At 40.0% G+C, this 27,569-nt stretch overlaps 1 protein-coding gene across 2 annotated transcripts in view; it reads right to left on the bottom strand.

Annotated features, from left to right (window-relative positions):
- Positions 1-2,464: 2,464 nt before the first annotated feature.
- nfatc4 (nuclear factor of activated T cells 4) overlaps positions 2,465-27,569 on the bottom strand; it is a 35,691-nt gene continuing 10,586 nt past the window's right edge. Inside the window, exons 1-13 of one of the 2 annotated variants that reach the window (XM_012851322.3) lie at positions 24,741-25,344; positions 18,822-18,988; positions 17,282-17,794; positions 17,023-17,198; positions 15,118-15,280; positions 14,873-14,973; positions 12,976-13,077; positions 11,076-11,263; positions 10,845-10,985; positions 9,392-9,447; positions 7,678-7,804; positions 4,757-5,458; positions 2,465-2,747 (exon numbers count right to left, since the gene is read on the bottom strand). In XM_012851322.3, the coding sequence (XP_012706776.2) occupies positions 2,677-2,747; positions 4,757-5,458; positions 7,678-7,804; positions 9,392-9,447; positions 10,845-10,985; positions 11,076-11,263; positions 12,976-13,077; positions 14,873-14,973; positions 15,118-15,280; positions 17,023-17,198; positions 17,282-17,794; positions 18,822-18,988; positions 24,741-24,927 (2,694 nt within the window). In that variant the 5' untranslated portion in view covers positions 24,928-25,344 and the 3' untranslated portion in view covers positions 2,465-2,676. Of the gene's footprint in view, positions 2,748-4,756; positions 5,459-7,677; positions 7,805-9,391; positions 9,448-10,844; positions 10,986-11,075; positions 11,264-12,975; positions 13,078-14,872; positions 14,974-15,117; positions 15,281-17,022; positions 17,199-17,281; positions 17,795-18,821; positions 18,989-24,740; positions 25,345-27,569 lie in introns of those variants that run through there. The other variant, XM_021309909.2, reaches the window with a different exon arrangement.

Genomic DNA, 27,569 nt, shown 5'->3' with positions numbered 1-27,569 from the left:
CGGAGCTAGATGTTGACAGCATTTTGGTGAGAGACATGCCACCAATCAGGCACTTTTTAGTATTCTGCTAAATTTAGTGTATAGTAAAGCAACACTTTATTACCCAGTGCCAGGAACAGGACTTTCTTACAAAAATGTTCATCTTAATTACACTTGGATAAAAAAAAGTATAACAAACCTATAGACACTGGTACTGTGTCTTGCAAAGTGAGCTGACTGCCGTCGACAACGCTGTCCAATTTAAATGCATCATTAATAGGCTGTTAGGATGTTAAGCAGTCTAAAACAGGTCAGATTAGACTCAGAAACACTAAAAAGCTTCAAAATAGTGGAATTAAAATAAAAGGTTTAATTTAAAACATTTTCCAACAGACATCGCAAAACTTTTTTGAGTGTGTTGCTGAAAATGAATTGCATTTGAATTTTTTCTAAAAAACACCGAAACTGTTTATTAAAGAAACTATAAATAGTTTTCTTCAACTCATGCTTGTGAAACTACTGTTTAAATAGATCATTATTGACAAATTTATAACAGTTTCTAATTTTTTCAATTTTATATTTATTTATTTAGTTATTGCTTTCCAAGGAATTTGAAACCACAGTTAGCAGAGTAAGATGCATTAAAAGAAAACAGTTAAACCAAGCCTAATTTAGGGGTTTAAGAGATTATTTGGCCATTAAACCTGGTTGTAGAAAACACTTTAGGAACTTATTTTCAGCCTATTAGAAACTGAAATTTGCAGGTCAGACTGACCTCGTTTGACTATTTTTAGGCTGGGAAAGTATGCTTATAAAGATAAGTAACATATAAAACTCCTGCCAGAGAGAATTAGTCAGAAAACAATCTTTACAAAAACTGCATCAAAGGTAATGTTTAAACATCAGAATACTTTCACAGTGTTTGTGCAATTTTGACCAATTTTAGCTTAGTTGCTGCTTCTTGGATGAGCTGCAGTTCCTCAAAGCATACTTACCATCAAGCTCTTTGGTTTCTACTGAAATATACAAACACATAAAGGTGCATATTGTAGAAACCAAATAGTGCAACCTAAGTAAGATTTTACAGGATTTCGACCTTTGCATCCACCTTTGTTTTAGCAGCTGCCTTTTTATTTAAAAAAAAGCAAACATGTGGAGAAGGTAGAACGTCTAATTTAATGGCACAATAGTTAAATATATCCAGGCTGGGCTAAAAACTATTTTAGCTTAAACTCTCACAGCATGCTCGTTTCAACTTTCTGAACAGAATCTATTTTCACAATTTGAGGCAGCATAGGAAGTATTCAGAAACATAGGAGTATATTGAAAACAGTTGTGCGTTTAATATGATAAACTTTTCTAACAGCAGAAAACTAACAGAAGCTTTTGCTTAATTGCGAGATTTCTGTGCAATTAATAGGGGTTATGAACCTTTTTGAACTGAGAGCTACTTCATTGGTGTTGTGTCATGCGAAGGGCTACCAGAACTAACTTTTGAACTAGAAGAAGAGTCAGAGTTCATCTTATGTTATGTAAAATAAACAATTTTTTCATGCTTTGTTATAGATATTGATTTCCACTGTTTTCCTGTTTTGCATTGTATTATATTGAAATGACTGTTGTCATTTCAGCTTTTAACTTTCTGTTTTCTCTCTTTTTTCTTCATAGTAGGTACACCTGGTCTGGCGTTCTGTTAGCTGTGACATCATCCAGAGAAGACAGATCATGCAGTATTACCATCTAATGTAGAACAGATTACTGGATCAATGTTTGCTTCTGTACTTATTTGACTCTGTCTTGTTGTGTCTCTGCTCTGTCTTCTCTAACCCCCAGTCGGTCGAGGCAGATGACCGTTCATACTGAGCCTGGTTCTGGTTCTGCTGGAGGTTTTCCTTCCCGTTAATGGGTAGTTTTTCTTTCCACTGTCGCTTCATGCTTGCTTGGTATGAGGGATTGCTGCAAAGCCATGTACAATGCAGACGACTCTCCCTGTAGCTCTACGCTCTTTCAGGAGTGAATGCAGCTTGTCGGGACTTTGAAGCAATCAACTGGTTCCCTTATATAGGAAACTTTGACCAATCTGTATAATATGATTGAATTTGACTTTGTAATGTGCCTTGAGATGACATGTTTCATGAATTGGCGCTATATAAATAAAATTGAATTGAATTGAAAATATTGTTATTTTTAAATCTATATAAACGCAAGTTTAAATAAACAGGAAGAGTAATGGAATAAAATAAAGTTTTGGATGCAGCTTTTTCTAGAACAGGCTTGTAGGCACCACATGTGGTCCTCAGGGGCTACTTAGTGCCTGCGGGCCCCATGTTGGTGACCCCTGGTTGGTGACTATATAGTCTCTATATAAGTTCATAATCAAAACAAAGTTTTTTTCAGTGATAAGCAATCAATTACTCTATAATTCTTTCAAGTTGGTTTGTTTCAGGCTGATAAACAAGCAAAAAGACAGACCAGACTCATACGATGTTGTTTCTTACATAATTTATTTTCGTCAGATATTTTAAAACATTAGTTTCCCTTTTATAAAACAGTGGTTGGAATAAAATTGCATAAAATTCCTACCAGATTCCCCTGTAAGTTTAGTGCTACTGCAGTAACCCATCTTGATACCAAGTGCAAAGGGAACTTAAAAAGATGCTGACTGTCAAACAGGGTCCATCACGGGCGGCGCTGAGGTCAGTTGGACTGGTTGTTCATGTGCGAGCCGGACTGGTAGGCCTGGATGTCCTGTCCGATGAACTCTGACACTGTGACGGAGACAGAATAAGAGAGGGAAATTACAGTTGCATCCATGCACTACATACATTACAGTTCAAAAACCCAAAATCAACATCATTTACTTTATATATTGGTTTTAATCATTAATATCGGACTCAAATCAACAGTTCCCCAGGCTTTCCGAGGGTCTTTCTATGTGCGCTTTGGGTGCTTTTCCACACATTTTCAGTCCAGTCCTCATTCTTTATCACAACAGGTTAGAGTGCCTTGCAGAAAGGTTCACGCACCTTAAAGTTATTCACATAGCGACACGTTACAACCACAAACTTCAATGCATTTTATTTGGATTTTATTTGAGAGAAACACAAAGTAACACATATCATCAATTTGTCGTGCAAATAAAATGTTAAAAGTGTGGATTACGTAAACTCTAAGAAAATGGCCATCCACCTAAACTGACAGGCTGAGCAGCATTGATCATTAATCAGAGAAGCAGCAGGGAGAGGAGGAGCTGCAAAGATCCACAGCTCTGGTGGAAAAAGATGACATCAGGACAACTTATGGTCATGAGTCGCAAGAAGTAAGCCATTGCTCAAAGGAAGCCTTTGTAGTAGTAGATCCTGCTTGCAGTTTGCAATGAGCCTTGCAAAAAACAAACATGGTGGAAGAAGGTGAGACCAGAGTTGACGTGTGTTGTTGGAAACTATCACTGCACACCCCTCTTAACACAGCATCCATAGATGCAAAAGACTTGGCACTTTATCATGAGCTAAGAATGGTCTAGTCAAAGCCCAGACCAACAAATAATTGAGAACCTGTGGCAAAAATATTTTCACAAAAGCTCTCCCATCAAGTCTGACAGAACAGGAGCTGTTCTGAAAAGAGAAAGGGGTGAAAATGTCAGTCTCTAGATATGCTGGTAGAGCTGGTAGAGACATACCCCAAAAAAGACACATAATTTCCCTTTATAGTTACAATTATACATCTTGTATTGGCCGTTCACATAAAACACTATTAAAATACATTGCAGGTGTGGTTGTAATGTAATGAAATGGTATAAAACACCCAACGGGTAGGAAGGGGCACTGTATTGTCCACCGTTTTAAAATAAATGGAAGTGGACAAGGGGACAATAAAAGTAGCGCTAAATCTACAACAGTACAGAAAATAAACAGCATCTGAGCTTCATGGAACAGGAATTATAGTCATGCTGCTATAGGCTTAGGCTACTGGAGGACATCAGGGTCTATTTTTCTCACTCTACTGATTTCTACTGTTCTCCAGTTTTGCATTGTATTACATTGAAATGACTGTCGTCATTTCAGCTTTTAACTTTTTGCTCTCTCTCTTTTCTCTTCATAGTAGGTACACCTGGTCTGACGTTCTGTTAAACTGTGACATCATCCAGAGAAGACGGCTCACCCGCTACTACCATCTAATGTAGAACAGATTACTGGATCAATGTGTGCTTCTGTGCTTTTTTGTTTCTCTTGTTGTGTCTCTGTTCTGTCTTCCGTAACCCCAGTCGGTCGAGGCAGATGATCGTTCATACTGAGCCCGGTTCTGCTGGAGGTTTTTCCTTCCCGTTAATGGGGAGTTTTTCTCTCCACTGTCGCTTCATGCTTGCTCCGTATGAGGGATTGCTGCAAAGCCATGTACAATGCAGATGACTCTTCCTGTGGCTCTATGCTTCTTCAGGAGTGAATGCTGCTTGTCGGGACTTTGAAGCAATCAACTGGTTTCCTTATATAGGAAATTTTTGACCAATCTGTATAATCTGACTGATTTTGACTTTGTAAAGTGCCTTGAGATGACATGTTTCATGAATTGGCGCTATATAAATAAAATTGAATTGAATTGAATTGACTTATAGAATCCATCTGTTTGGGACTCAGCTTGTCGGAGCTAAACATGTTTTCTGTCTATCAAACTGCTAGCATTGGTATTTTCTGAAAGAGTCAGTTAAAAAAAATACTGGAATAAATGCTGCTAACAAAGATTATCATTGAAACTGCCTTTCTCCAAATTATGGCCTCACCTTCTTCAAAGGTAATGTGGTGCATAGAGGCAGAGCTGGTAAACTCCAGAGGATAGTCGTGGTTCTTGGCGTCCCCGTCTCCCCCGTGTCCGGCGTCCAACACCCTTCCCTGAGGTTCCCAGCCCTCGTAGTGGGAGTAAGGTGCTGGACAGGTGTCCTGGTAAGGGTGGGAGGGGGGCGAGGGACACACCTCCTGAGGATAGGTAGAGTACTGCGGGAAAGGAGAGGTGGGGATCGGAGGCAGGGGGGAGTTTGCCAGGGGGCTTTCAGTGGGGAACGGGCTGAGAGAGGAGGAGTGGGATGGAGAGGGGGAAGAGGAGAGGTAGGGGGAGTCCAGCCATGGAGAAGGGGAAGGGGAAGGAGGCTGTGGACCACGGGGATACAGAGGGGGGAGTAGTTCAGTGAAGCCTAACTCCAGGTTCTCAAAACTGGAGTTACGCTCAGAAAGCGTCACCCTGGACCCGCCTGGCTCCTCCACGGCGCCGTCTGGTTTGGAGCAGAACTCGTCCTGGTAACTTATGGGCGGACACGGAGGGGAGTAGGCCGAGGGGTAGGGGGGCAGGTGGAAGCCAAGACCCCGGTCATCGGAGACGTGGAAGCCTGTGTCCATTCTGGGAGGCCCTCCAACCGGACACACTGCAGCGCCATCCAGAGGTGGACCGGGGGGGCGGGAAAGCAAAGGATCCTCCTCTTTAAACATAACTGAGAGCAAAACAGAGGAAAAGGTCGTTTAGATCAGGGTTACCAAACTTCACAGCCTGCGACCCTCGAAATTGTTTTGATTTTTGTCCAATTTTGTTTGCAAATTAAGCAAAAGAAGCCCTAACCTTACAAGAATTAAGTAGTATTTTCAGAAGAACTCTTAAAAAAACAGTTCAGCTCTCCACTTGCGTTAAAATGAGGAATGTTGAGCATCTTTCAAAGTTTTAGTTATCTTCTTTTTAGAAGATATCAACATCTTTTAGTAATCGACAACAAATCATCTTGTGACCCCCTGGGGTTAGGGTTTCTATGGCCTAACCCTGACCCTAACCCGTAACCCCAACCTTTACCAGTATATACCTAACTCTGACCCTAAATCTAATTGACACCTATAAACCTAACCCCTAGCCCTGAAAAAAGTGAAAAAAAGGTCTTCGCTTTACATTAAATCCTCGCTTTACTTGTAAAATGACCAAAACATTTTCTCACTCAGCTGCAAGTACAAGAACACTCAAACACGCGTAAAACCATCGAGATAAAAGCAACCAAATAGGGCTGCTTGACATTAGAAAAAGAAAGAACTGCAATATTGTTACCAAACTTTGGGATATTAGTCGCAATATTCCCTCCGTCCTTTTTTCCATTATGATCTACTCACCCCTGACCTTAAGCTTTAGCTTCTCAATCACCAAAATCTATATCCTGTTTTAGAATCAAAGTGTTTTCAACTAGAAATAAATTAATTAGTTGCATGCACAACATTAATGCATGCCACTTATAGACCATACACTTATATATATAATAGCCTCCAAAATATTAAATCCAAGCAGCTGTTTGTGGCTGAGGTATTGTCTGCTTAAGTATTTTAGTGACAGACTACATCGTGCAGCTCTAGAAGCAACCTAACCTCTGGACTGATGGAGGAAGACCCAGAGACCCCATGCATGCTAGGACATGCTAATTCCATGCAGAAATGTTTGCAGTCAGGATTTTAACTCAGCAGCAAGACAACAATGTTACAGTAACAACAAGCCACAACAAGAGACAAAGCAGAAATACCCCGTTGTTGTTAAACGACTAAAAAAGGCAGTCTGGCCAACCCATTAAAGTTTTAATTTAGTTTTGAGCAAACATTTAGGCTTCTTTGACCTTGTTTGGCAGTGAACGTAACGTGTGAGAGTCACGATCATAAACATGTTGGGCTGGCTAAACTCTATGGGGGGCTTTAACAGGAGCCGGTCTGATTTGGTCATATAAGATTGAAATTGAGTTTTTCCAACAATAAAAACTCCAGGAAAGTTTGACATGAAGCCAAGCACGAATTTTCCACTGAAGTACGGTGGAGGACCGATGATGCTGTGGGCTTGTTGCTCTTCCAAAGGCCAAGAAGAACTTCATGAACTCTCAAATACGAGGACTTTCTTTCTGGGATTTCACACCACTTAGAGGCTCATTTTTCTCAAAGTAGGCTGACAGGAAACCCGGTTTTGTGAGCGGGGGGAGACACGCGTCATGGACTAAGGCCTCCGTGTATGGGTCTTGCTCACTACCCGTGCACCGTTGGAGCATTGCCCAAAAACTTGGACTTTTTTATTAAAAACATAAAAACCTAGTCACCAGAACTGAAAAAGGTAATATTTCGGTCTTTCAGATGGATCATCGTCCAAATATGACCAAATCAACACAGCAATGTTTTATTAGACACATAAATAACCTCCTCGTGGCCTGGGAAAAAGGCTAAATGCTGCCCATAGCTTCTTAAAAGTTTTAACAGTAGACAGTAAATATGCTACTGGTGATTTTATTAAAATAAACGTATGTTCATGCATTTTTCTTTTTCTCTACTCTGAACAGATATACACAACACTATCAAGATGTAATCTTAGTGTGTAAAACATTTTATAATTTTATCATGATTAAACAATTTTTGGTCCTTTCTTTTAACGTGGCTATCTATTTTTAAGCCAAGACTCCTAGGTAGGAATTTGTAGGCTAAGATAGGAGCTCTCTGAGAGACTGAAAATCTTTGTGAATACGAGGATTGATTTTTGGTTTTGGATTATGCAAAAAATTGTAAATTATTCATTTGCTTGCTACACATTTTCACCAGGAGTGCCAATGAATTTGGCCGGCCTTGTAATACACGCCACTGTAAATATGAGGAGCGTTAATAAAGTTGTGAGGCGTCAGAGACAACCAAGGGGTGAGCGGTCACTCACCCGGCAGGTACTTGAAGCAGTGAGTGCTGCTCCTCTTCCTCTTCCCGTTGGAGACGTACAGACTGACGGACACAGGCCGACTGACGGAGAGGTCGCTGTAGGCAGGAACCCTCACACACAGCAAACACTGCAAATACAGACACAGAATACATGCATGCATAGGTATGTTTGACTGATTTAAATAATATATGTTGTTAGCAGTAACACATTGTGATGCTTTTGGCAACAAAAAGATAAAGATTCCTGATTCAACATGTCTAAACTGGACACATTTTAGTCTAATTTGCCAAAGTCTCAAGTATTCCTACAGTATTTTCTCTTGGCTGTGATTTACATTTACAGGTTTAATTTCATGCCCTTTTTTAATGATTTCATAATAGCTAAACCACCGCTTCAAATCCAAATCATTCAAATTTGAACTGAACATACATTTTGGACCCAATGTAAGAATGCATTTACAATCGCGGTGAAAGGTAAACTGTGGCGTGGATTACATGTATAAATGCTATATGGTTATTATAATTCACAAAAGTGCAGTTATTTTGTGAAAAACCATCATTTCACATTTAAGAATGTGGACATTAACTCAAGGAGGGGGAGCCTTATCTGTCAATTTGCATATTATAGGCTCTAAATTACAAGTGTGAAAGCTCAGATATTGATTAGATAAATAAGTAAATAGAAATATTATATGATTATTTATGAAAAAAGTATTAAAGAAAGTATTGTGGACGAGAGGTGCAAGCGCACAGCAAATAGCCAAATGAGCTGCAGAAACATGAATGATGCAAACCTCAAAATACACAAAAACAACAGAAATGCAACAGAAAAATTCTGCAATCATAGAAAATGGAAGCAGAATTTAAAAAAAGGTTGCAAGTACTGAAAATAACAGCAAGATTTAAAAAATCTGTAAGCCCTGTAAAATCACCCTAAAAAAAGGAAGTACGGCAGACCACTAGGGGGAGTAGTGGGACTCATTAAAGACAAGCATGCTACTATTACATATATATATATATATATGCTGATATTCTATAATATTGTAAGATTATGGTCACGCATTAAAAAAAAAGACATGAACGTGAAGACATGAAGGTACTTTTTCTTTCTGCCCTCGAACCTTTGTTTTGGGATCAGATTAATGTTTTAACTGAGGCCCTGGTCCCACCTGATTGGTGGTTGACTCCCCCTAGTGGCCAGGTGCATTTCCATTTTATTGAGAGAGTTTGCAGCTGCTTTTACTTTGCAGTTATGTTTGGTATATGCATTTTTCTTTTTGCAGTGTTCATCTGTTGCATTAGTTTCTTGTTTTTTCTGGATTTTTAATATTCTATTTTCTGTGATTGGAGAATTTTTGGTTTTGCTGCGTTTCTCTGTGGCACCGCGTTTGCCTGTTTGTGGCATGTTCAGTTGTTTGCTGGACGTTTGCACCTGTCAGCCACCGTAAAAAGCATTAACATTAAGAACATTTTCAAAAATGGTCAAAAGTCCAACGCACTGAGGACTTTCCCTGCGACAGAGCCTGCATGTGTTTAAATAGTAGTCAAGATGGCAAACCTAACTGATGGTGTCAAATTGACTTTCTTTTATATATCCAGACTTCTGCTTCATATATGCAAGGTTTATTACATATATATTCATACTTATGCCAATAGATACACATAATAATTTCCTGGGTGGTGCATTATTACACATAAACTGAGTGTAAGATTACCTCATTGCTGTTGTCCCGGTCAACATGCGCCTCCTCTTCCCACTGTAATTTACCATCTGATCAGAGCAAAAGCACAACTGGTTAAATAAATCAAATTTACCACAAAAATGCTTAACTTTTAAATGAACAGCAAGAATATAAAGAAGCTGTTTGTTAATAAAATTGAACAACAACAAAACTAACTTAAACAGGCATGAAACTTTTCCCAGACCACAGACATAATAATATAAAGTATGTCTGTGGTCTGAAATGATGAACTGATAGCGTTTAACATCAACAGTCTTACTAAGCATTGCTCTTTGTCTGACTTGAAAATGAAAATATTTCTAAAATTTCCATTTTTGTTATTTGCAAAAACATGCCACTTTTCTGCTGAAGGAAAACATTTATTTTCATATAACTACTTAACAACTGCAGAAGAAAGAGCATTTTTACTATATGTATTAATTCTTCCAGTTAAAGAAACCGAAAGTATCCTCCAAATGTAGGTTTCCTCCAGTAATTTGTTTTTAGTAAAAGACAAAAGGTTTAGCCTGAAATCAGGAGAAATGTCTCTATGTCACCTGAACCACAAGACAAGTTTTATTTTTCAAATGAAATTTTAAACTCAAGCGTCGTATCGTTTGTGTGGATCGTATCTGAGACATTTAATCTGTTAATTTACTACTAATGATGTTCCAAATTATAATTTTTTTCAAAGTCAATTTTATCTAGTATGAATAATAACTTTGAGGTTGTCTTTCACACATTTGTTTCTGGTGTGTGCAGCGTTTTCTCTAATCCCCAGTGGGTCGAGGCAGATGAGCGTTCACACTCAGCCTGGTTCTGGTTCTGCTGGAGATTTTTCCTCCATGTTAAAGGGGAGTTTTCCTCTCCACTGTCGCTTCATGCATGCTCAGTATGAGGGATTGCTGCAAAGCCATCAGCAATGCAGACGACTGTCCACTGTGGCTCTACGCTCTTTCAGGAGGAGTGAATGCTGCTTGGAGAGACTTGATGCAACCTGCTGGGTTTCCTTAGAGAGGAAACTTTCTGACCATGTATAATCGGATTGAATTTTACTTTAGAAAGTCTCTTGAGATGACATGTATCATGAATTGGCGCTATATAAATAAAATTGAATTGAATTGAATTAATTACAGAGATTAAACTAAGGAAAAACTTTAAATAAATAATTTCCACTATCTTATATAAGGAACTCCAGTCAGTTTAATAAATGGTTTATTTTCATTCAGTGCTAGATTACCAGATTCTGGTTTTAAAGCGATATCAGAGATTTGTGAATTCATTTAGCTCATACCTTGACAAACAGATAAAACAATGACTGATATAAAACCAAAAGGCAGCCTGGTTCCACTGACATGATTACAACTGAACTAAACTGAACTTTTCCTTCTCATTCCTTTTGTTTCATGAATAGTTTTACTGGGACAGGTCCGTGTCGGCGTCGTACCGGATCCTCTCTCCATGAACAGGACTCTGGAGATGGGCAGGAAGTTGGTGCCGCTCAGCAGCAGCTCCTCGCCTCCCTCCACAGAGCAGGAGGTGAGATTGACGGACTCGATGACGGGAAGCTCCTGGGCTGAACGCTGAGCTGAAGCGACGAAGAGACAAACGCTTATTGACGTCTGTTATAATAATGCACCTTTGTCTGAAATCGAATGTGCGTAAAACAGCGTCTTACAGCATTCGATGGGCAAAGAGGAGACCTGCAGAGCCAAGATTCGTCCAGGGGGCGCCTGAGGGGGCGCTACAGGGAGGTGAGTACGAAATACAAGACGGACGCGAGTATTCTTCCTCCCGACGTCCGTTTCGCCTTTTCTCAGCTCGATGTCGGAGTTCCTCAGTTTCAGAATGCCAGCGCAGTCGATGCTGAAAAACAGAGTTGTTGCAGGAAATGGTTCATGCTTTCTGCAGGAGTCGAGACTCTGGTCCTTCGTCGCTGCTCCAAGACTTATTTTTTATCGTGATAAAAATAACTTGACAGGATCAGTGAAAAAGAAAACAATGTAAAGATGAAAAGAAACAATGAAGAAACAAGAAAAGACTCAACTGACTCCTTTAAAGGCAAGAAAGAAATGTTGACTAAAGGAGTAAAATTAAGATTTAAACTCCTATTTTAATTGTCTTTCTTCAAATGTAGAAATTAATGTTTTCAAAAATCTTAACAGTTCTTCGTAAGAAAAAAAAGAATTCTTTAAAACATAATAACTGAGATAAAAACGGTTAACTATACGCAACAGAAACAGGGTGCAGTATCAGGCTTTAATCAAATAAAATCTAAACAGTGAAATTTTAAATACAACAATCACAATGAAAATCAGGGTTTAAATTGTGCCGTAAGCTCATTTGAGGAGCTAGATTTTTGCCAAACCAGGGTAAAGGTTTTCTTTAAAACAAAACGCAGTTTGCAAATTATAGTAGGGGACCAGGCTGCCAAAACCCACTTAGCACTATGTGAAAAAAATAATTTCTCCCCTTATTAAACGATTAATTTACTTTGAATAATCACATTTTATTAGGAAAGCCGAGTTCAATGTCAAACACCACATCTGGGCTTGATTACTGGCAGACCTGCAGAATTAAGAAATCCCTCAAACACAAACTGACAACATGAAGTAGGCTGACGGACGCGAAAAAGCAGCACACTCAATCTAAGGAAACTCAACAAGAGAAGAGAAAGCAGTCGTCTTTCCCCGGTTTCTCCATGTTGGGCGTAGGAGGATTATTTGGTAGCAGCTGGTTTTGTAATTTCTGTCTGTATGTTTTCTAAGTATCTCTTCTTTCTCTAAGTCTGTCCTCTTCCCCTCTCCCCTTATCATGTTTGGCATCAGGTTGTACAACAAAATAAATCAAGGGTCGAGCGTAAAGGGAGGATTTATAGGTAAAAAGCCTAAAATGTTTGGCAAAACTACGCCAGCCAGAACCGCGGTCTGCATGCCGTAAGGCCGCACAAGACAAAAAGAAGTGATGAGAAACAAGGTAATTCGACATAAATCAGTCTAGAAAGGGTTACAAAGCGATTTCTGACGCTTGGGCCTCCAGGGAACCATCATCTACAGATGGAGAAAAAAAGCAACAGTGTTGAGCTTTCCCTGGATTCTCAGATTGCTCCAGGAGTGCGTCGATGAAATCATCCAGGAGGTCACAAAACAACACATCCAAAGCTCTGTAGGCCTCCGTTAAGGTCAGATTCAACCAGGAGAACGAGAGACTGAGCAAAAATGGCACCAATGGATGATGTCCAAGGTGGAAAACCCTCAAAGTATCGCAATGATTCCCAACACTTTAGGGAAAAATGTTCTGTGGAGGTGGTGCTTTTTCAGACATGCACATCCTGTCACATCTAGAGTAAAACTAACATCTCAGCGATCTGACTGACGGTCAAACATGGTGGTGGTGTGATGGTCTGGGGCTGCTAAACGCTGGACAACCTGCTGTAATCAATGCAAACATGAATGTCTGACCTCTATCATGACGTGTGACATGAAATTCAACCTCACTTCAGTTTATTACCAGCACCAGCTGGTCCACCTCTGATCGGCACAAAGTGAAGAGCATTTAAATCGTTGCTTCCTACTCACAGTGCCGTCATGTTGTTCTCCGGGTTTAGGGGGATGTCCAGCAGTTTGGTCCCCGCCTGGACGCTTTCATGGCTGGCAGTGCCGACCATCTTCCCAGTCACCCTGCATAAGGATAAACATTTAATATCAAGAGCTCAAAAATGTCACGTAGATCACTTTACATCAGTTGTCTATTTCCCTTTGAACATTCACCTCTAATGAAAGTTTTACAACCAAGACACCCAGGCTCTTTTAACCTATTTAACCTCAATCAGTGGCATGTTCGTTGCCTTTGAAAATACTAAACTTCTACATCCTTGATGTAAACACACCACCAATAAAACATTTATATTTCTAAAACATTTGTTGTGTAACTCACCACAAAATCTACTTTTTTTTTGCAGATAAACTGTGTTACTGTGCAATTTTTTTACAATTTCATGTGAACTTGCAAGTTTCTGCAGTAAAACCGTCTCAGTGCTGCCCTCTTAAAGGAGCAAAAAGCGAAATTTCATTATTTTATATAGAAAGGACTAAAGGATAGTGATGTGAAGAACTAAATTGGGTATGATATCAGACACTATCTTTCTGTGTTGTTCTCTAGTCTCTTGTTTACAAGCCAGGCCGGCCGTGCGTGCACGTACGTACACGCGAACAGCTGCCATTCAGGGTTTAGCCCCTCCCATAAAATGCCACCCTTTCAGCGGTGACATGTATGTGTCTTCGTGTTATTTACTTACTTTTAATTACTTTCAATTAAATACTGAAACATCCTAGTATGAATACCAATAAGAGTTTTTTGATTCTATGGTTTACTAGATACAAAATAACCCTGCAACCTTCAGTTGTCAGTATTGTGAGCCTGACGATAAATTTATTTTCAATGTTTTTCTCCTTTTCCCTTCTCTGATCAAAGCAAATGAAGCTCCCTGGCAAAGACAATCTGACTTTTATTTTTTATATTAGTTGTGATGCAAAGTGCACACTTGGATACTGGCAACACAATCATAGTTTTATAAGTTTTGTGACTTTGTGAAAAGAACAGGATAAAAATAAATTTAGGAAACAAAACAAATTGACAATTTGAATTTTGATAGACATTGTTATTTTTTTTAATGGGACCAGGTTTCCAATCACAATTTGTGAAGCATCATCCCAGCAGTCATTAAAAGTCTCTCCTTTATGACATTAAACTCTTGTATTAGTGGTCCTGAAGCCATAATTTGCATAAACACAATGATTCCTGCATCCAAATCTCTGGTGCTTCATTACTGTCTTTTTTCTGTTTATTATCATTATTATTATTTTCATTGTCGCTGTGAATCTTTTCTGTGCTTCTGGTTTGAAAAACAACGCTGACTGTCACTTGCAACATTTACAGACAATTTTATTTTTCATTCTGCTGCACAATTATCACTAACGCAAGTAGCTATAAGATGTGTATGGACATTAACAGATTATGCTTTTCTGTTTCATATTTATTGGTCTTCTGTTGAGCTTGTCTGTCTTCTGAAAGTTATGCTGCAGCTGCCCAATAATTTTCTCATTGTTGTATCAATAATTCACATCTTATATTCTTCTTTCTAAATCTTTATTATCCACCTAAAAGATGTTTACTAAAAGCGTCCTATTTAGATGTTCTCATTAAATGCTGTTAAGAGCATGAATTATAGCTGTGAGTTCAGATGAATGAACCACTTGTATTCCAGAAATTAGATTTTTTTTTTTTTTTTTTTTGGGTCTGAATCTAATGGGATTTTTAGATATTTCCTGGAGCGATTCAAAAGCACCAAGTGATTAGTTACACTAAGTTCAAAGCCAGTGAAAGATGACGCATCTTGGGAGGGTTTTGTTAGTTGCAGATTAATGCATTAAAGCAAAAGAAGAAAGATTTGTTCTTGGCCCAGGAGGCCCGTACCTGTGTATCTGATAGAACGGGTGTGGCCTGATTGAGCGGTCGTCAGCTGTACCGACGAAAACCTGCAGCGACAGCGGCTTCCTCTCCGCGTATCCACACAGCTGTGCACAGAGAGAGCGATAAAATCAGACTGCGATGAGACTAGCAGGAGTCAGCCACGACATGTGATTTAAATTCAACAATATTTGGCATGAAATCCAAGAAGATTTCACAGTAGGACCATTAGAGAGCAACTTCAGTTGGACCTTGACGACAGGATGTCCTGTCGGTGCAGCTTTGACGGCGCCTCTGCTGCCCTCCGTCTCGTAGTGGGCTCGGTGGTGCGGACGGGGCTGCACCTCGATGCGCAGCTCGTACTGGTCAAACTGGGATGGCAGCGGCCAGTCGAGTGGAGGCAGGGCGTTCGACCTAAAGGGATATGAGAGAGCAGATGGTTGCAGCTGAGGGGAACAGAGACGACAGCACGCCCGGAGGCCAATTTTAGCTACATGGCTAATGGAAAATATCAATGTTACACAAAAACAGAAAAGCACAAATTTAAACTAAGCTGAACTTCTGCTAAAATTGGTGAAATTGGACAACATTGTTAGTTGGGTGGTTTTTCTCTATAAATTAGCAATGAAAAACTTAGGCAGCACGTACAGAAACATAAAACATAAAGACTTAAAATGTCACATCTGCAGTTTTATTTCGTTTTTTAGATCAGTTATCAAAGATTTTCTGAAAAATAAGTTTATTTTATGGATATACAACATATTGCAAGAAGAATCCCCAGATAAGAGCTTAGATGTCAAAAAAAAAATGGGAGTTTCTTTCCAATGAATGAATAACATGTAAAGAAGAATATTATGCCAAAAAAAATAGCCCTGACTGGAGGGAATTTAAATTGAAACAAACTTATTTAAAACACCTCTTTTTTTAAGAGAAGTTTTATGCAAACTTGGTGACCTTTCCCGTAAATGCTTGATGGGCTGTGGTCAGATTGGCCATATCTTATGGCACTGCCTGATTTCAACAAGACGGTGGGAATGTATAACCACAGAAATCAAGACGTCTCTGAGTTTGAATGCTTCTGTTTGTGTACTTGAGATCCTTCCAGAAACGATCGGCGGTAACAAGCAAATAAATTAGAGTATTAGTCATAATAGCTAAGAGCTAACCGTTTTATGGTGGAAGCCACACCCAGTGGCACAATGGAAAAGAGACGTTAAAACATGTACACCGTATGGAAAATATAACAACACGACTACAACTTAGGAATATTCCTAGCCATAATGTTTCCTGATAACCTTTCTAACACTTTGATTTAATTGATGTGATGAGGGTAGATGATGGACACTGTAAGCCTGGTATCTTATTATACTATTTATGTGCACTCTTTTTTTCCAACCCATTGCATAAGTAATTTTTGACATCTGGGACCCTCTGAGATATATATATATACACACATATAATATATATATATATATATATATATATATATATATATATATATATATATATATATATATATATATATAGGTGGGATACAACCTGGACAGATAGCCAGTCCATCACAGAAACATGGAGCACACATACAGTCTAAAGGAACTCTATGTCTATGAAAGGAAGCCAGAGTATCTGGAGAGAACCATGCAAGCACAGGGAGAACATGCAAACTTCACGCCAAGAGACCCCAGGGCTCAAACCCAGGACCTTCTTGCTCTAAGGCAACAGCACTACCAACCACCCCACCGTGCAGTCCAATAAAACACCATTCTAAAATCTTTTTTTTTACATGCTAGTAAAAATGTCTGATCAAAACCAAAAGACAGGTCATAGATTAATTTTCTTGGGGGGTGGGTGGGGTCACAAAATGAGGGAGCCAAAATGTTAATTTGCTGCTCCACTTGCAGTGCCGTTCAGGGAGGCAATGAAAACATAAAGAGTATAAATGTTTTGTTTTTTTCAAACACAGATTTTGTTTAACTAATGACGACGATGCAGAATCTGAGGTCAGACTTTAATCATCTTGGAAACGGATTGTGTCACACACAAAAATAAAAAGACGGTGAACTTACTTTAAAATGTACTTTACATTAATTTTCTGTTTGATTAGAGGACGTGATGATTTTTTAACGCTTTGGTGACGGCACAAAACGTTTTCTTGCCTGAACAGAGGACTGTGGGCGCTGGCTCTGGTTCGGCCCCAGGCCAGAGCAGGGGGCACAGGGAGGTAGTCCATTCCCAGGGCCGGGGGCTCTCTCCTGCTCTGCTGGGTGTCCAGCAGCGGGCAGGGGGAGTTCCGCCCCAGACCCGGCTCCTGATCCACCTCTCTGGGAGAAAGCTGGAGCAAAACACGTGTTTGTTTAAAAGCTGAAGCGCCTCTCGTTTGGTGAGGTGCGCTAAAAAAAAAATGCAAATCTTTACCTGCTCCAGTGACGTCTTTCTGGTTTTCTGGGGGATGTTGAGCTCACAGCTGCCGGGCAGTGTCTGAGATTGAGAGTTTGACTCCCCACCTTCGAGGTTACATCCCTGCAGGTCCTCTGAGTAACTGCCTCGCCGTGAGATGCAGGGAGAAGCTAGCGGAGAGTTCCTGCGCTTTTTACCCCCGGGCGAAGTGGGCCTAGAGGACGGAGAGAGTCCAAAACTGATGGTAGCCTCGTTGAGCTCCTCTTCCTCCACCAGCAGGGAGTCGCAGCTGGAAGCGGGGCTTAGCCAGCCTCGCGACGAAGGGCTGGAAGCAGGGCTGGGGCTGAGGGAGCCCGGGAACCTGTCGCGGTACGAAAAGGGGTCCAGCAGGGGGAGGTAGAGACGCTCCCTGTCCCACCCGGTGCTGCCGCCCATGTCCCAGCAGCCGGGAATGGTGGATGTTGGGTCATCTTCAGGGGAAATGGTGGTTATCTGGATGCTGGGGCACTCGACCACACAAGACTCTGAAACCTGAAAGAAACACAGAGGCAACAGCAAAAATATGGGGGTCTGCGAAGCGGCCCATAAGATTTTGTAATGGTATTATTTAGTCATTACCACCCCTTTGAGGAGGCTTCTTAGCACTGGAGGACATACCAGGAAGACTCAGAACCGGCATTTCTTTTTAACAGGTAGTCCGGGTTTTGACCCCTATTTTTGTAACACATTCAACAAGGTCTCCTGCTTCCTTAGCCGATCAGCTTCAGTGTCCAAAATATTTTCAGAGATGGTACTCTGCATACGTTGGATTAGGGCTGGACGATAATTCAATAACAATATATATCGATTGATAGACGTATATCGATGATAGAAAAAAGGGGTCAGTAAAATGTTCAAAAGAATAACAGTTTTCCTTCCTGGTGCATTCTAGCCATCTAGGTTAATTATTACATCATTATATCGTCCCAACCAATCACAACGCAGACCCAGGAACACGCTGTCACCAAGCTCCGCCCCCTTCAAAGAGTTCAGAGAGCATGTGTTCTCTTTTCTTTTTTTAAAACCTTACAGCTTTAGTGAAAAGTTGGTTGAATAAAGGGTTGAATTTAAATTCAGAATTTGTGTGTTCTGTGTCTAAAAATAGGTCAATAAGCAACAGCATTAAATGGCTAGGGCTGCACTTAAAATATATGTTTTATATCAATCAATATTTCAATTTAATTTCAATTCAATAAAATTTTATTTATATAGCGCCAATTCATGAAACATGTCATCTCAAGGCATTTTACAAAGTCAAATAGATTATACAGATTGGATCAGATTATATGATTTCTATTTAATCAATATGCTTTTTTTTATATCGTCCAGCCCTACGTTGGATTATCTGAGCTACTGGTGCCGTTTCCATCACCTCTAGCCAGTCTGTCCATTCTTCTCTGGCCTCTAAGATCAACAAGCCATTTTTTGGCCACACAGCTGTCATGCAATGGATGTTTTTTTTCATTAATTTAGATTTTATTTCAGCTAGCTGTGAACTGTTTGTGCTTTTTCGTCCTACCTGTACAGATCGGGCTGGCAGGCTCTCGTAGGTGCCGCTGAACTCTCTGACGGCGGCCCGTCGAGGAGGTGGCGAATGCATCCCTGCCCGCTGATTGGACGAGGCCGGCGGGCTGGGGATGTTGATCGAGTGTCCTGCATGAGCGATGGCTAAGTGGTTATCCGTACCTGAGGAAACGAGTTAATTAATAATTGGACTTTGAGAAAAAATGTGTTTGTTCTTCTGATAAAAACAGAAAGAAAAAAGAAGAATTCACATTTAATGCGTCTAATACACCCGGACATTCTTCACAGACGATTTATTTTCTTAAACAAACATGTAGTCTTTTGATTTGAAAGTCTGAGATGTTGCGTTATGTGTATCCTGTATTCTTTTTTTTTTTTTCAAAACCTCAGTATGTTTTTATTTATTTTTTTATTAAGAACATGCTGTATATTTGTGTTGGTTTATTTTTTGTTGTTTTGGTTTGAGGCGGTTTAGAAAAGGACACATTAAATTTCAATCAAAATCTTGTAAGCAAAATTACTGCTGTAATTAAGATTCATTTTTCTGCATTAACATGCTTTTATCATTTGTTGCGCATTAGATTTCCTCAATTAGCAATAATTGTTGCCGTATGGAAAACGCATCCACTGGGGCTTTTTAAAAGGAAGCCAAGAACAGCAGTGGATCCAACTGTTTAGCCAATTTTAATACAATTATATCAAGATCATGGGCTAGATTATTTTGTTTTATTGAGATAACAAAGCTAATTTTCCTGCGCTAACAGGTCAATTAATCCTTTCATTGTTTCTTTGTTTTTAAGATTAGAAAATTTGTCTGCACCATTAAAATGGGTTCAATTACTTTTGATTTTTGCTGCAGTTGGGTCATTACAGCAGACAACAAGATCTTATGAGATATCCTCCATTTTAACCTCCATCTGGTGAAATAAACGTTGGTATAGTTACATAAACTAAACAGTCGCCAGGACTAAATGAGTTTTGCAATCTCGTGATTCATGCAGAGAGATGCCATTTTTGTTCAGCCTTTTCAAAAGAATAAAGAAGCAAACTTTTTACAATAATTTACTGCAGTAATAATCATCGGGACGGTCTAAATTCTTTTATCACGTATATTTCCTCCTTTGAAAGCCTCATGAATAATCCTTGGTAAATAAATTACCTAATTTTCTTTTGCTGCGTTATTCTCTCCTGTCTTGTCGTTGTTATCGTCCGACTCTTTTGTGTTTGCATCGTGTTTAAGTGACATTAACGCCCATGCAGCCAAGCTGCCATGAGTGTGTGACTTTGACACGTATGATGAATTGACCTGATTGGATGAAGAATTACACAAAAAGCTTTCATTGGCTAAGTGTGTTGAGAGCTGCACCTCAATGAGGACCTTTAAGTAACCAATTAGAGACCAGCATGGAAGACAAAAGGTCACAATGACACCCACACAAATTTGTCTGGCATCCCTCAGCATTGAAAAGTTAAAATTAGAAAACCTACACAAACAAACATCCTAAATAAACCCAACATAGAGCAGGAATGCTGAAAAATCAAAAGTCAGACACATCCTGTGTTAACTGTGTTCACACACACGGTTGCCTCCGATTTAAGCCTGTTTGCTGTTCTGATGACCCGGATAACTGGGAATTTCCACAGGCATGTGTTCACGTATTTTTCCTGCAATTTTGACAGAGGCAGCGCCCTAGCGCCCCCTATGGACGAGGTATCACAGACTCCAGTCCATCTGACAGATTTTGGGTAAATATCGTCACGTCAAGGTGAGGGAAGCTGCAAGTCTCCAACCAAAAAAAGACTGATTCCTGAAATTTAACCAAAAGATGCTTCAACAAAGAGTATTCATGCATGCATTCTAGTTTTAGCTGAGTCGTACAGCTTAATATGTAAGAAAAAAAAAAGGTTTAGAGGTGATACTATAATGGTCCAAGTCATATTTTCTAAGTAGTGACTTTATGGTTAAAAATTGTGCTGTTAAGCAATGAAAATTGGGATCATGACCAAATCATGGAGAACCCATCCTTTCTTCATTAACAGTCACATGCCATGCTGCTAGGTTTTATAACCGGTACTAAAACACATTTTCTTAGCCATGAAATCACCAAACTTTTTTTTTTTGTTCATGCCGAACAATAACCCAAACGAGGCCACAACTTCTCCAGGCCACATATAACTCCCGCCTGTGCTGTGTGGACGGCTTCCACACGGAGCACAGCAGCGGTTGTTCTCTAATGAGCGAGGCTCCATCTGATCGTTGTTGTGCAATGATGGCGGTGAGCCATGCAGGCAAATTTTGGGCAACGCGGACACACAACTGAAACCGCCAACAAATTACGAGTTAGGGTAGAAAAAAAATAACATCTCTTCAAATGTTTCCTGGCAAAGGAAATATTTCCAAGTGATTAAAGCTGCTGTGCTCAGGCAACTTTTTTGTTTTAGATCTGGATGTGTGTGTGTGTGCAAAACCAGTAAAGTTTATGGGCCTCAAAAGCTTACCTAACGCTTGTTGAACACAATGAAAAAGCTATTCTGAAGTGCAAAAGATTTTAATAACTGATTTTTTAAAAGCTTGGTTTACCCCCAACCTGAGTTACTGCCCCCATGAGGGGTCACAAGATGTGAGATATTTAAAAAGCATCAGGCCTCAATTTGTTTGCATGTAAAAAAAAAAAAAAAGAGAAAAGAGCCAGTGTACAGATTTGACCACATAATTCATGTTTTGAGATATAAAATTTTGTCAAACGGAGGCAAAGTTCAATAAATGAAAGTTTGACCTTTAAGAAATAATTGCTGGAGACGCGCAGATTAATCAGAGATTGGAACAGGCCGGTTTTTCCCAGATCATTTCTCCCCTACTTTTGAACTCAAAACTCACATAGACACGTCTTAACTAATCGTTTGTTTTACTCCCACACAGGCATTTAGTTGTGTTACCAAACCCCGGACATGAATGTGCACTGGAAGAGTAAGTAGACATGTAGGTGAGCAGAATTGGCCAGTTTTGCATTGATTTACTCCGATGAATAATTGGCAGGTCAAATACCAAATAATTAGGAAATAGGTCATTTTTGGTTTAGAAAAACATCAAGCAACAGCATAGGACTTATTTTGATGCGCTGTTTAGTTTACCAATAATCACATAAAAGGTTAACGGCAGATGCATAAATAGAGATAATCGTGTATTTTTATTTTTTATTAGATTAAAAACAATTATCTCTACAAAAAAAAATCTGCTGCACATTTTTTTCTTGATGTTTTATATCTTTTAATCTTCATTAAGTAAGGAAAAAATCGGAACTGACTGGCGCAACTCAAGCATTTACACTATTGCATTACTCTGTTGTCTGCTTGTTTACAGTGTGTTCATGTGTGTTTTCTATACTGTAGACTTATTTTATTATTGCATCATCATTGTGTTATTGTGATTCCAGTCAAATTCCTCGCATGTCTACACATACCTGGCAAATAAAGCTGATTCTGATTTACATTGTAAGTATTCTTACCTTAAGGAGATACAGTTTCAGGTTTAAGAGCACCAAAGTCCTCCATGTACTTTGATGCACTTTTTGAGTTTAATAAAAATTTGGGAAATATGATTTAATGCATAAATTACGACAATATTACATTTGTCTACTAATCTTCTTTTCTCTGGATTATCTGTCACAATACAAATAGCAGATACCCTTGATATTTTGCAGCAACCATATCTGCTTTTTGGAGTTGCATATTTTCCTTTTTCTGCAGTATTTCTCTTCAAATGTCATACCTGAATTTGAATGTGTTGCTGATTGGGACACGACCATACCAAAGGGCAACAGGCCAGTGTAATATAATAAAAATGATACAATATAATGAGGCTAATATAAACACTATGTCATTCAGTCTGTGAAAAGAGATTTTGTTGGACAATCAGCCTAAATTAATTGTGGAGCAGCTTAATTGAAAACAGGTTTTTTTTTTTTTTTAAGTTAGTTTCTGTACTTTATGTCCAACAGATGCGTCAAGATGAGACTCCTGCATAAAGTCCCAATGATGTGCGGGTCACGAACCTTTCATTGCTAATAGAGCTCGGTTTGAAAACACATGACCCCCCAACATCTAAGAGAATTTGCACCACATGTGAAATAAACCCTTCTTTGAACTGCGAAATTACTTGTTAAAATTTATTGGCAGTAGGAACTGAATGCTGACGTCTTGCTTTGAAGACGTGTTGCACTATAACCCACGAGTGCACGTGTGTCTTCTGAAAAGCTGGGGAGTTTATTTTAAGATGTCTGTCTCCTGCGCCGTTTGCTGCTAAAGAAACAGATTTTGGGAAATAGTACAGATGATTAATTTAAAGCAGAGCTCAAGAATAAAAAAGGGCAGTTAATAAATGCTTAAATATGGCCTCCTTATGATAAGTTACAATATATTTTTGCGTTAATGGAGCAGGAGGAGGGAGATTTAAAGATTAAACTTGAATGAGAATTTCCTCTCTAGTTTCTACAGATACATCGATCAGCTTTTCTTGGCTGGTACCCATATCTGGTTTAACTTGATACCAATTTTGAGTGATTAGACTTCTTTCTTTTGGCTTTTACCTTTCAGGTGTCTATACACCTTTTCTTGCAAGGAGATAATGGCTCTCTGGACGAAAACCGGGGTACATCCTGTACAGGTCACCAGTCCATCACAGGGCAACCCAGGAGACTCACAGGACAAAAAATTATGCACAAACTCATACCTGAGGGCAATTTAAATACACTAATTAACCTAAAAATCCGGTTTTTGGACTGTGGGAAGAAGCCGGAGTACCTGGAGGAACAAATTTGCCACCATGGAGCCCTACATCAAAGCATTTCTCCCTAAATGTTGTCTAATATGAAAAAGTGGATCAACGTACACGCTCTTGGATAATGGATTTAGAAACAGACAATGGAGGGAGTTCCTTGTATTTTTGCTGCTGACCTGCAGAGCGGAGAAGAGCAGTCTGAAGGAAAAATGGCGGGTTTCGATCGTTTGTGGAGACGTTGGTGCATCCCAAGCTATTTCTTAAAGATCTACCTTTTTAGATTTACGGTCGTTTGTAAGGTTTGGAAAATATCTCCAGTTTGTTTATGACATGCAAACGTGCAAAAATAGTCATCCTAAGAGTGTTTTATACAGTGTTTGAAAGTAAGTCTCTACCCACACCATGTGTCTGTACCTCAAAAAAGAGCAAAAGATCTCTTGGTGCATTTATGAACGGTTGTTTGTAAGCTTTAATGCGCTTTATGTAAAGGGGAAAATGTTATTTCTCAGGAACTGACAGATCAGGCCACATCAAGGGGAAATCGGCTGTCTCTGATGGGCACGTCTCTTTTTGAGTTTTCTTGCTGTTGCACTTTCATGCCTGGGGTTTGGTAACACAACTAAATGCCAGTGTGGGCGTGAAACAAATGGTTGGATATGATACGTCTTTGTGAGAGTTTTGCGGTAAGAAGAAGAAAAAAACGCGAGGGAGATGGAGGCTGAACGAAAGAAGGGAGGTGTGCTCAGTACAGCTCAGAGGTTGAGGTTCCTTCCCAGATGGCAGCTGTTAACTTTGCTCACACGCACAGCTGATTAGAAACACATTGAGTCTGGGGCCGCACGCACACATGTCCAAACACAGGCGCACACGCGCAAATGCGCACAACAAACAGGAATACAGCGAGATATGCACGCAAATGCATACCATACTGAAAACAAAGCCTCGGTAAGAATTCACCCAGGGAAACCGGCACGCATGCCGTCTCAAACACAAACACACACCACATTAGCAGATGCATGTGGATGGAGGCCATCATTAATGCAACTACACAAACAGCCATAAACGTTCCCATGCATTTCGGAGGTAACATGTCTGCCCAGCTTCGTTATCTGCAGCATAAACTCAAACGACTCTAACCCAGATTGTTGGAGTCCAGCCGCAGCAGGGCGCCGTCACTTTCCTCTTCCCCGACGACGGAGCTCTCTGGCTCGGCTGTGCGCACCGGGGACGGCCCCTGGATCTGCCGCTGAGGCGGGTCCTCCTCAAACACCAGCTTGAACTCGAACTCGCCCTCCTCCCAGCCCGAGCCCGGCGCGGCCCCCATCGTCCTCCGGATCAAGACCCAGTGATCCGATCTTAATCTCCTGCGACTCCTTAAAGTGCGCCACACACACTCAAAAAAACCTTCCCAGAAGTTGTCCAAAAACTTTTGTTGCGCTCTCTTGTCAGCGCGTCATTGCGTAAACTAGTATCCCCCTTCTTCGACAAAAAAAAAAAAAAAGCTTCTGCTTCTTCTTGCTTTCTGTTTATGCTTTAAGTTTATCCAACCGGATGCTTGGCGGTCAGCATTAAATCATCCTTCAGGAAAATTCACAGTGTTTTCCAAAACATTACTCCCAGTAAACAACCGTCTTTATATGCCAGTGCCATCGAGATCCCACGACTCCTTCCTCTGTCCCGTTTGAGGCAGCGAGAGAGGAAGAAAAAAAAAAGTTCATCAAATATTTTGTCGTCCTTTACCCTTAATTGCATTTGGGTGGGTTTCCCAGCCCCGGCTGGTCCGTTACTCATTCCCCATAGGGCTCCGTATGTGTCAGTCATGAATCCCCCCTGCCCAGCCTCCAGCCTCCCTCCTCTCCCCCTTTGCTGGGTTTCTTTCTGTCACATTTACTTCACATCCTCTCAATACATTCTAGTAATTATGTTTTGTTTTTTCCCCCTCATTGTTTCCTATTACTACTTCCTTCTTCACCTAGGGCTAAATTCAGCGTCAAGATTGATGTTTTTCCCCACATTATTTAGGTTAAAAAACAACATGGTTGTTGTTCTAATCATGACCAGGACAGCATGGGGAGCAGCTTAAAGGCTCTGATACCTCCAGACCAGCTGCTTGGCCACCAGGACTGCAGTGTTAACTGTCAGTTAGTGAACATAAGAGGGCCTATTTCCTGTGGCGATGAACGCCACACAACCCCCCTTTTTTGGCTGTCACTCTCCCCTCTCCTCTCCTCCCCTTTTTTCTTCGTCTTCGTTTTTTTTCTCTCTCCCCCTAGACCACGTCTCTGTCGTCTCTTCTCCCCTCCCTCCTCTTCCTCTCCACCAAAGATCTGTTTCTCATTACCCTCTGTAGTCTGCTCTCTGTCTGAGTCAGGAGACGAAAAACTTAAATAAACACACTCTCTTGGTCTCTCCAACATCTCTCTATGCTCTGTCCCCCAGTCCCCTCTCTTAGCCCCCCTCCAGTTCTCACAACCATTGGCCGTATGCTGTACTGGTGCGTAACCAGGGACTCGTTTCACTCTCAGTGTCATCCTCCTGGGGTTGTGTGGGACTGCTTCGGGTCCTGGATTGAGCTCAAGATGCTATTGTGGTCAGGGGGAAGGAAAACTGCTACCAAAAAGGCAGAGACAAGAATTTCCAAAGCCCTCTTACGTTTGATAAACCCCAGTAAACGTGTAAATCCAGAATGAGACTGATACATAATCAATGAAATTAGTTTTATATGGTTTAATAAATTAATCATTAAATTGCCTTGTTTGCTGGTCCTGCGCTGTCTGGTAACTCCAAAATCTAGCTGCTTTTCCAGTTGGTATGTGTAGGATACTAACATGACATTATATGGCTACTATAGAGCTAGTCCAATGTAGTCTTAGAAAACCTATTAATAGTAAAATGTGGGACAGAGTAGCAAGAAAATTGAGTATTAATACAGTGGAAATGAGAATAGTAATAGGTGGTTTAAATACAGTATGGTGTGAGACAGTTTATAAATAATATTGGACAGTATGGTAATATTGTAGTGTGGGACAAGACGTTAGTATTGAGAATTTCTGGTTATTGGTATTAATGAGATAGTATAGTGATAGTACAGGAAAGGACAGTGAGTTTTTCTTATTAATGGGTATTAGAATTAAATTTCATTAAATTTGATATTACAGAGCATAACTGGGAGTTGGTTCCACAGGAGAGGAGCCTGATAGCTAAAGGATCTGCCTCCCATTCTAGTTTTAGAGACTCTAGGAACCACCAGCAGACCTGCAGCCTGAGACTGAAGTGCTCTGTTAGGAACATACAGGGTAATCAGACCTCTGATATATGATGGAGCTTGATTTTTACGCGCTTTATACGTGAGAAGGAGAATTTTAAATTCTTGATTTAACAGGAAGCCAATGAAGGGAAGCTAAAGTTGGAGAAATATGATCCCTCTTATTGTTTTTTAACACCCATGTATTGATGCCATTAAGACATGACTGTAGTGGAAGTAATTAATTGGATTCATCAGGATTTATGGATAAATATAGCGTATAGATGTCATCAGCATAACACTGGAATTTAATCCCATGCTGTTTGATAATATTAACAATCAGAAGTATAAATATAGTAAAGAGAATTGGCCCACAGACTAAACCCTGTGGTACTCCACAAGTGACCCTAGAGTTTGAAGAAGATTTGTTATTAACATGAACATACTGGAATCTGTCAGAAAGATAAGATTTAAACCAGCCACATACGTACTTTCACCTTAATCCCTACAGTGCATTTAAGTCTTTCTAGAATATTGTGGTCAACTGTATCGAATGTAGCACTGAGATCTAACAGGACAAGTACAGACACAAGTTCATTATCTGAGGCCATGAAAATATCATTAGTGACCTTCACCAGAGCTGTTTCAGTGCTAATATGAGATCTGAAGCCTGACTGAAACTCTTCAAATAGGTCATTACTATGTAAATGCTCACACAGTTG

The sequence above is a fragment of the Fundulus heteroclitus genome, chromosome 6, assembly GCF_011125445.2.
Source record: "Fundulus heteroclitus isolate FHET01 chromosome 6, MU-UCD_Fhet_4.1, whole genome shotgun sequence".
Classification (NCBI taxonomy): Eukaryota; Metazoa; Chordata; class Actinopteri; order Cyprinodontiformes; family Fundulidae; genus Fundulus; species Fundulus heteroclitus.
The sequence above is the reverse complement of the archived record's forward strand: the minus strand, read 5'-3'. Positions and strand labels throughout refer to the sequence as shown.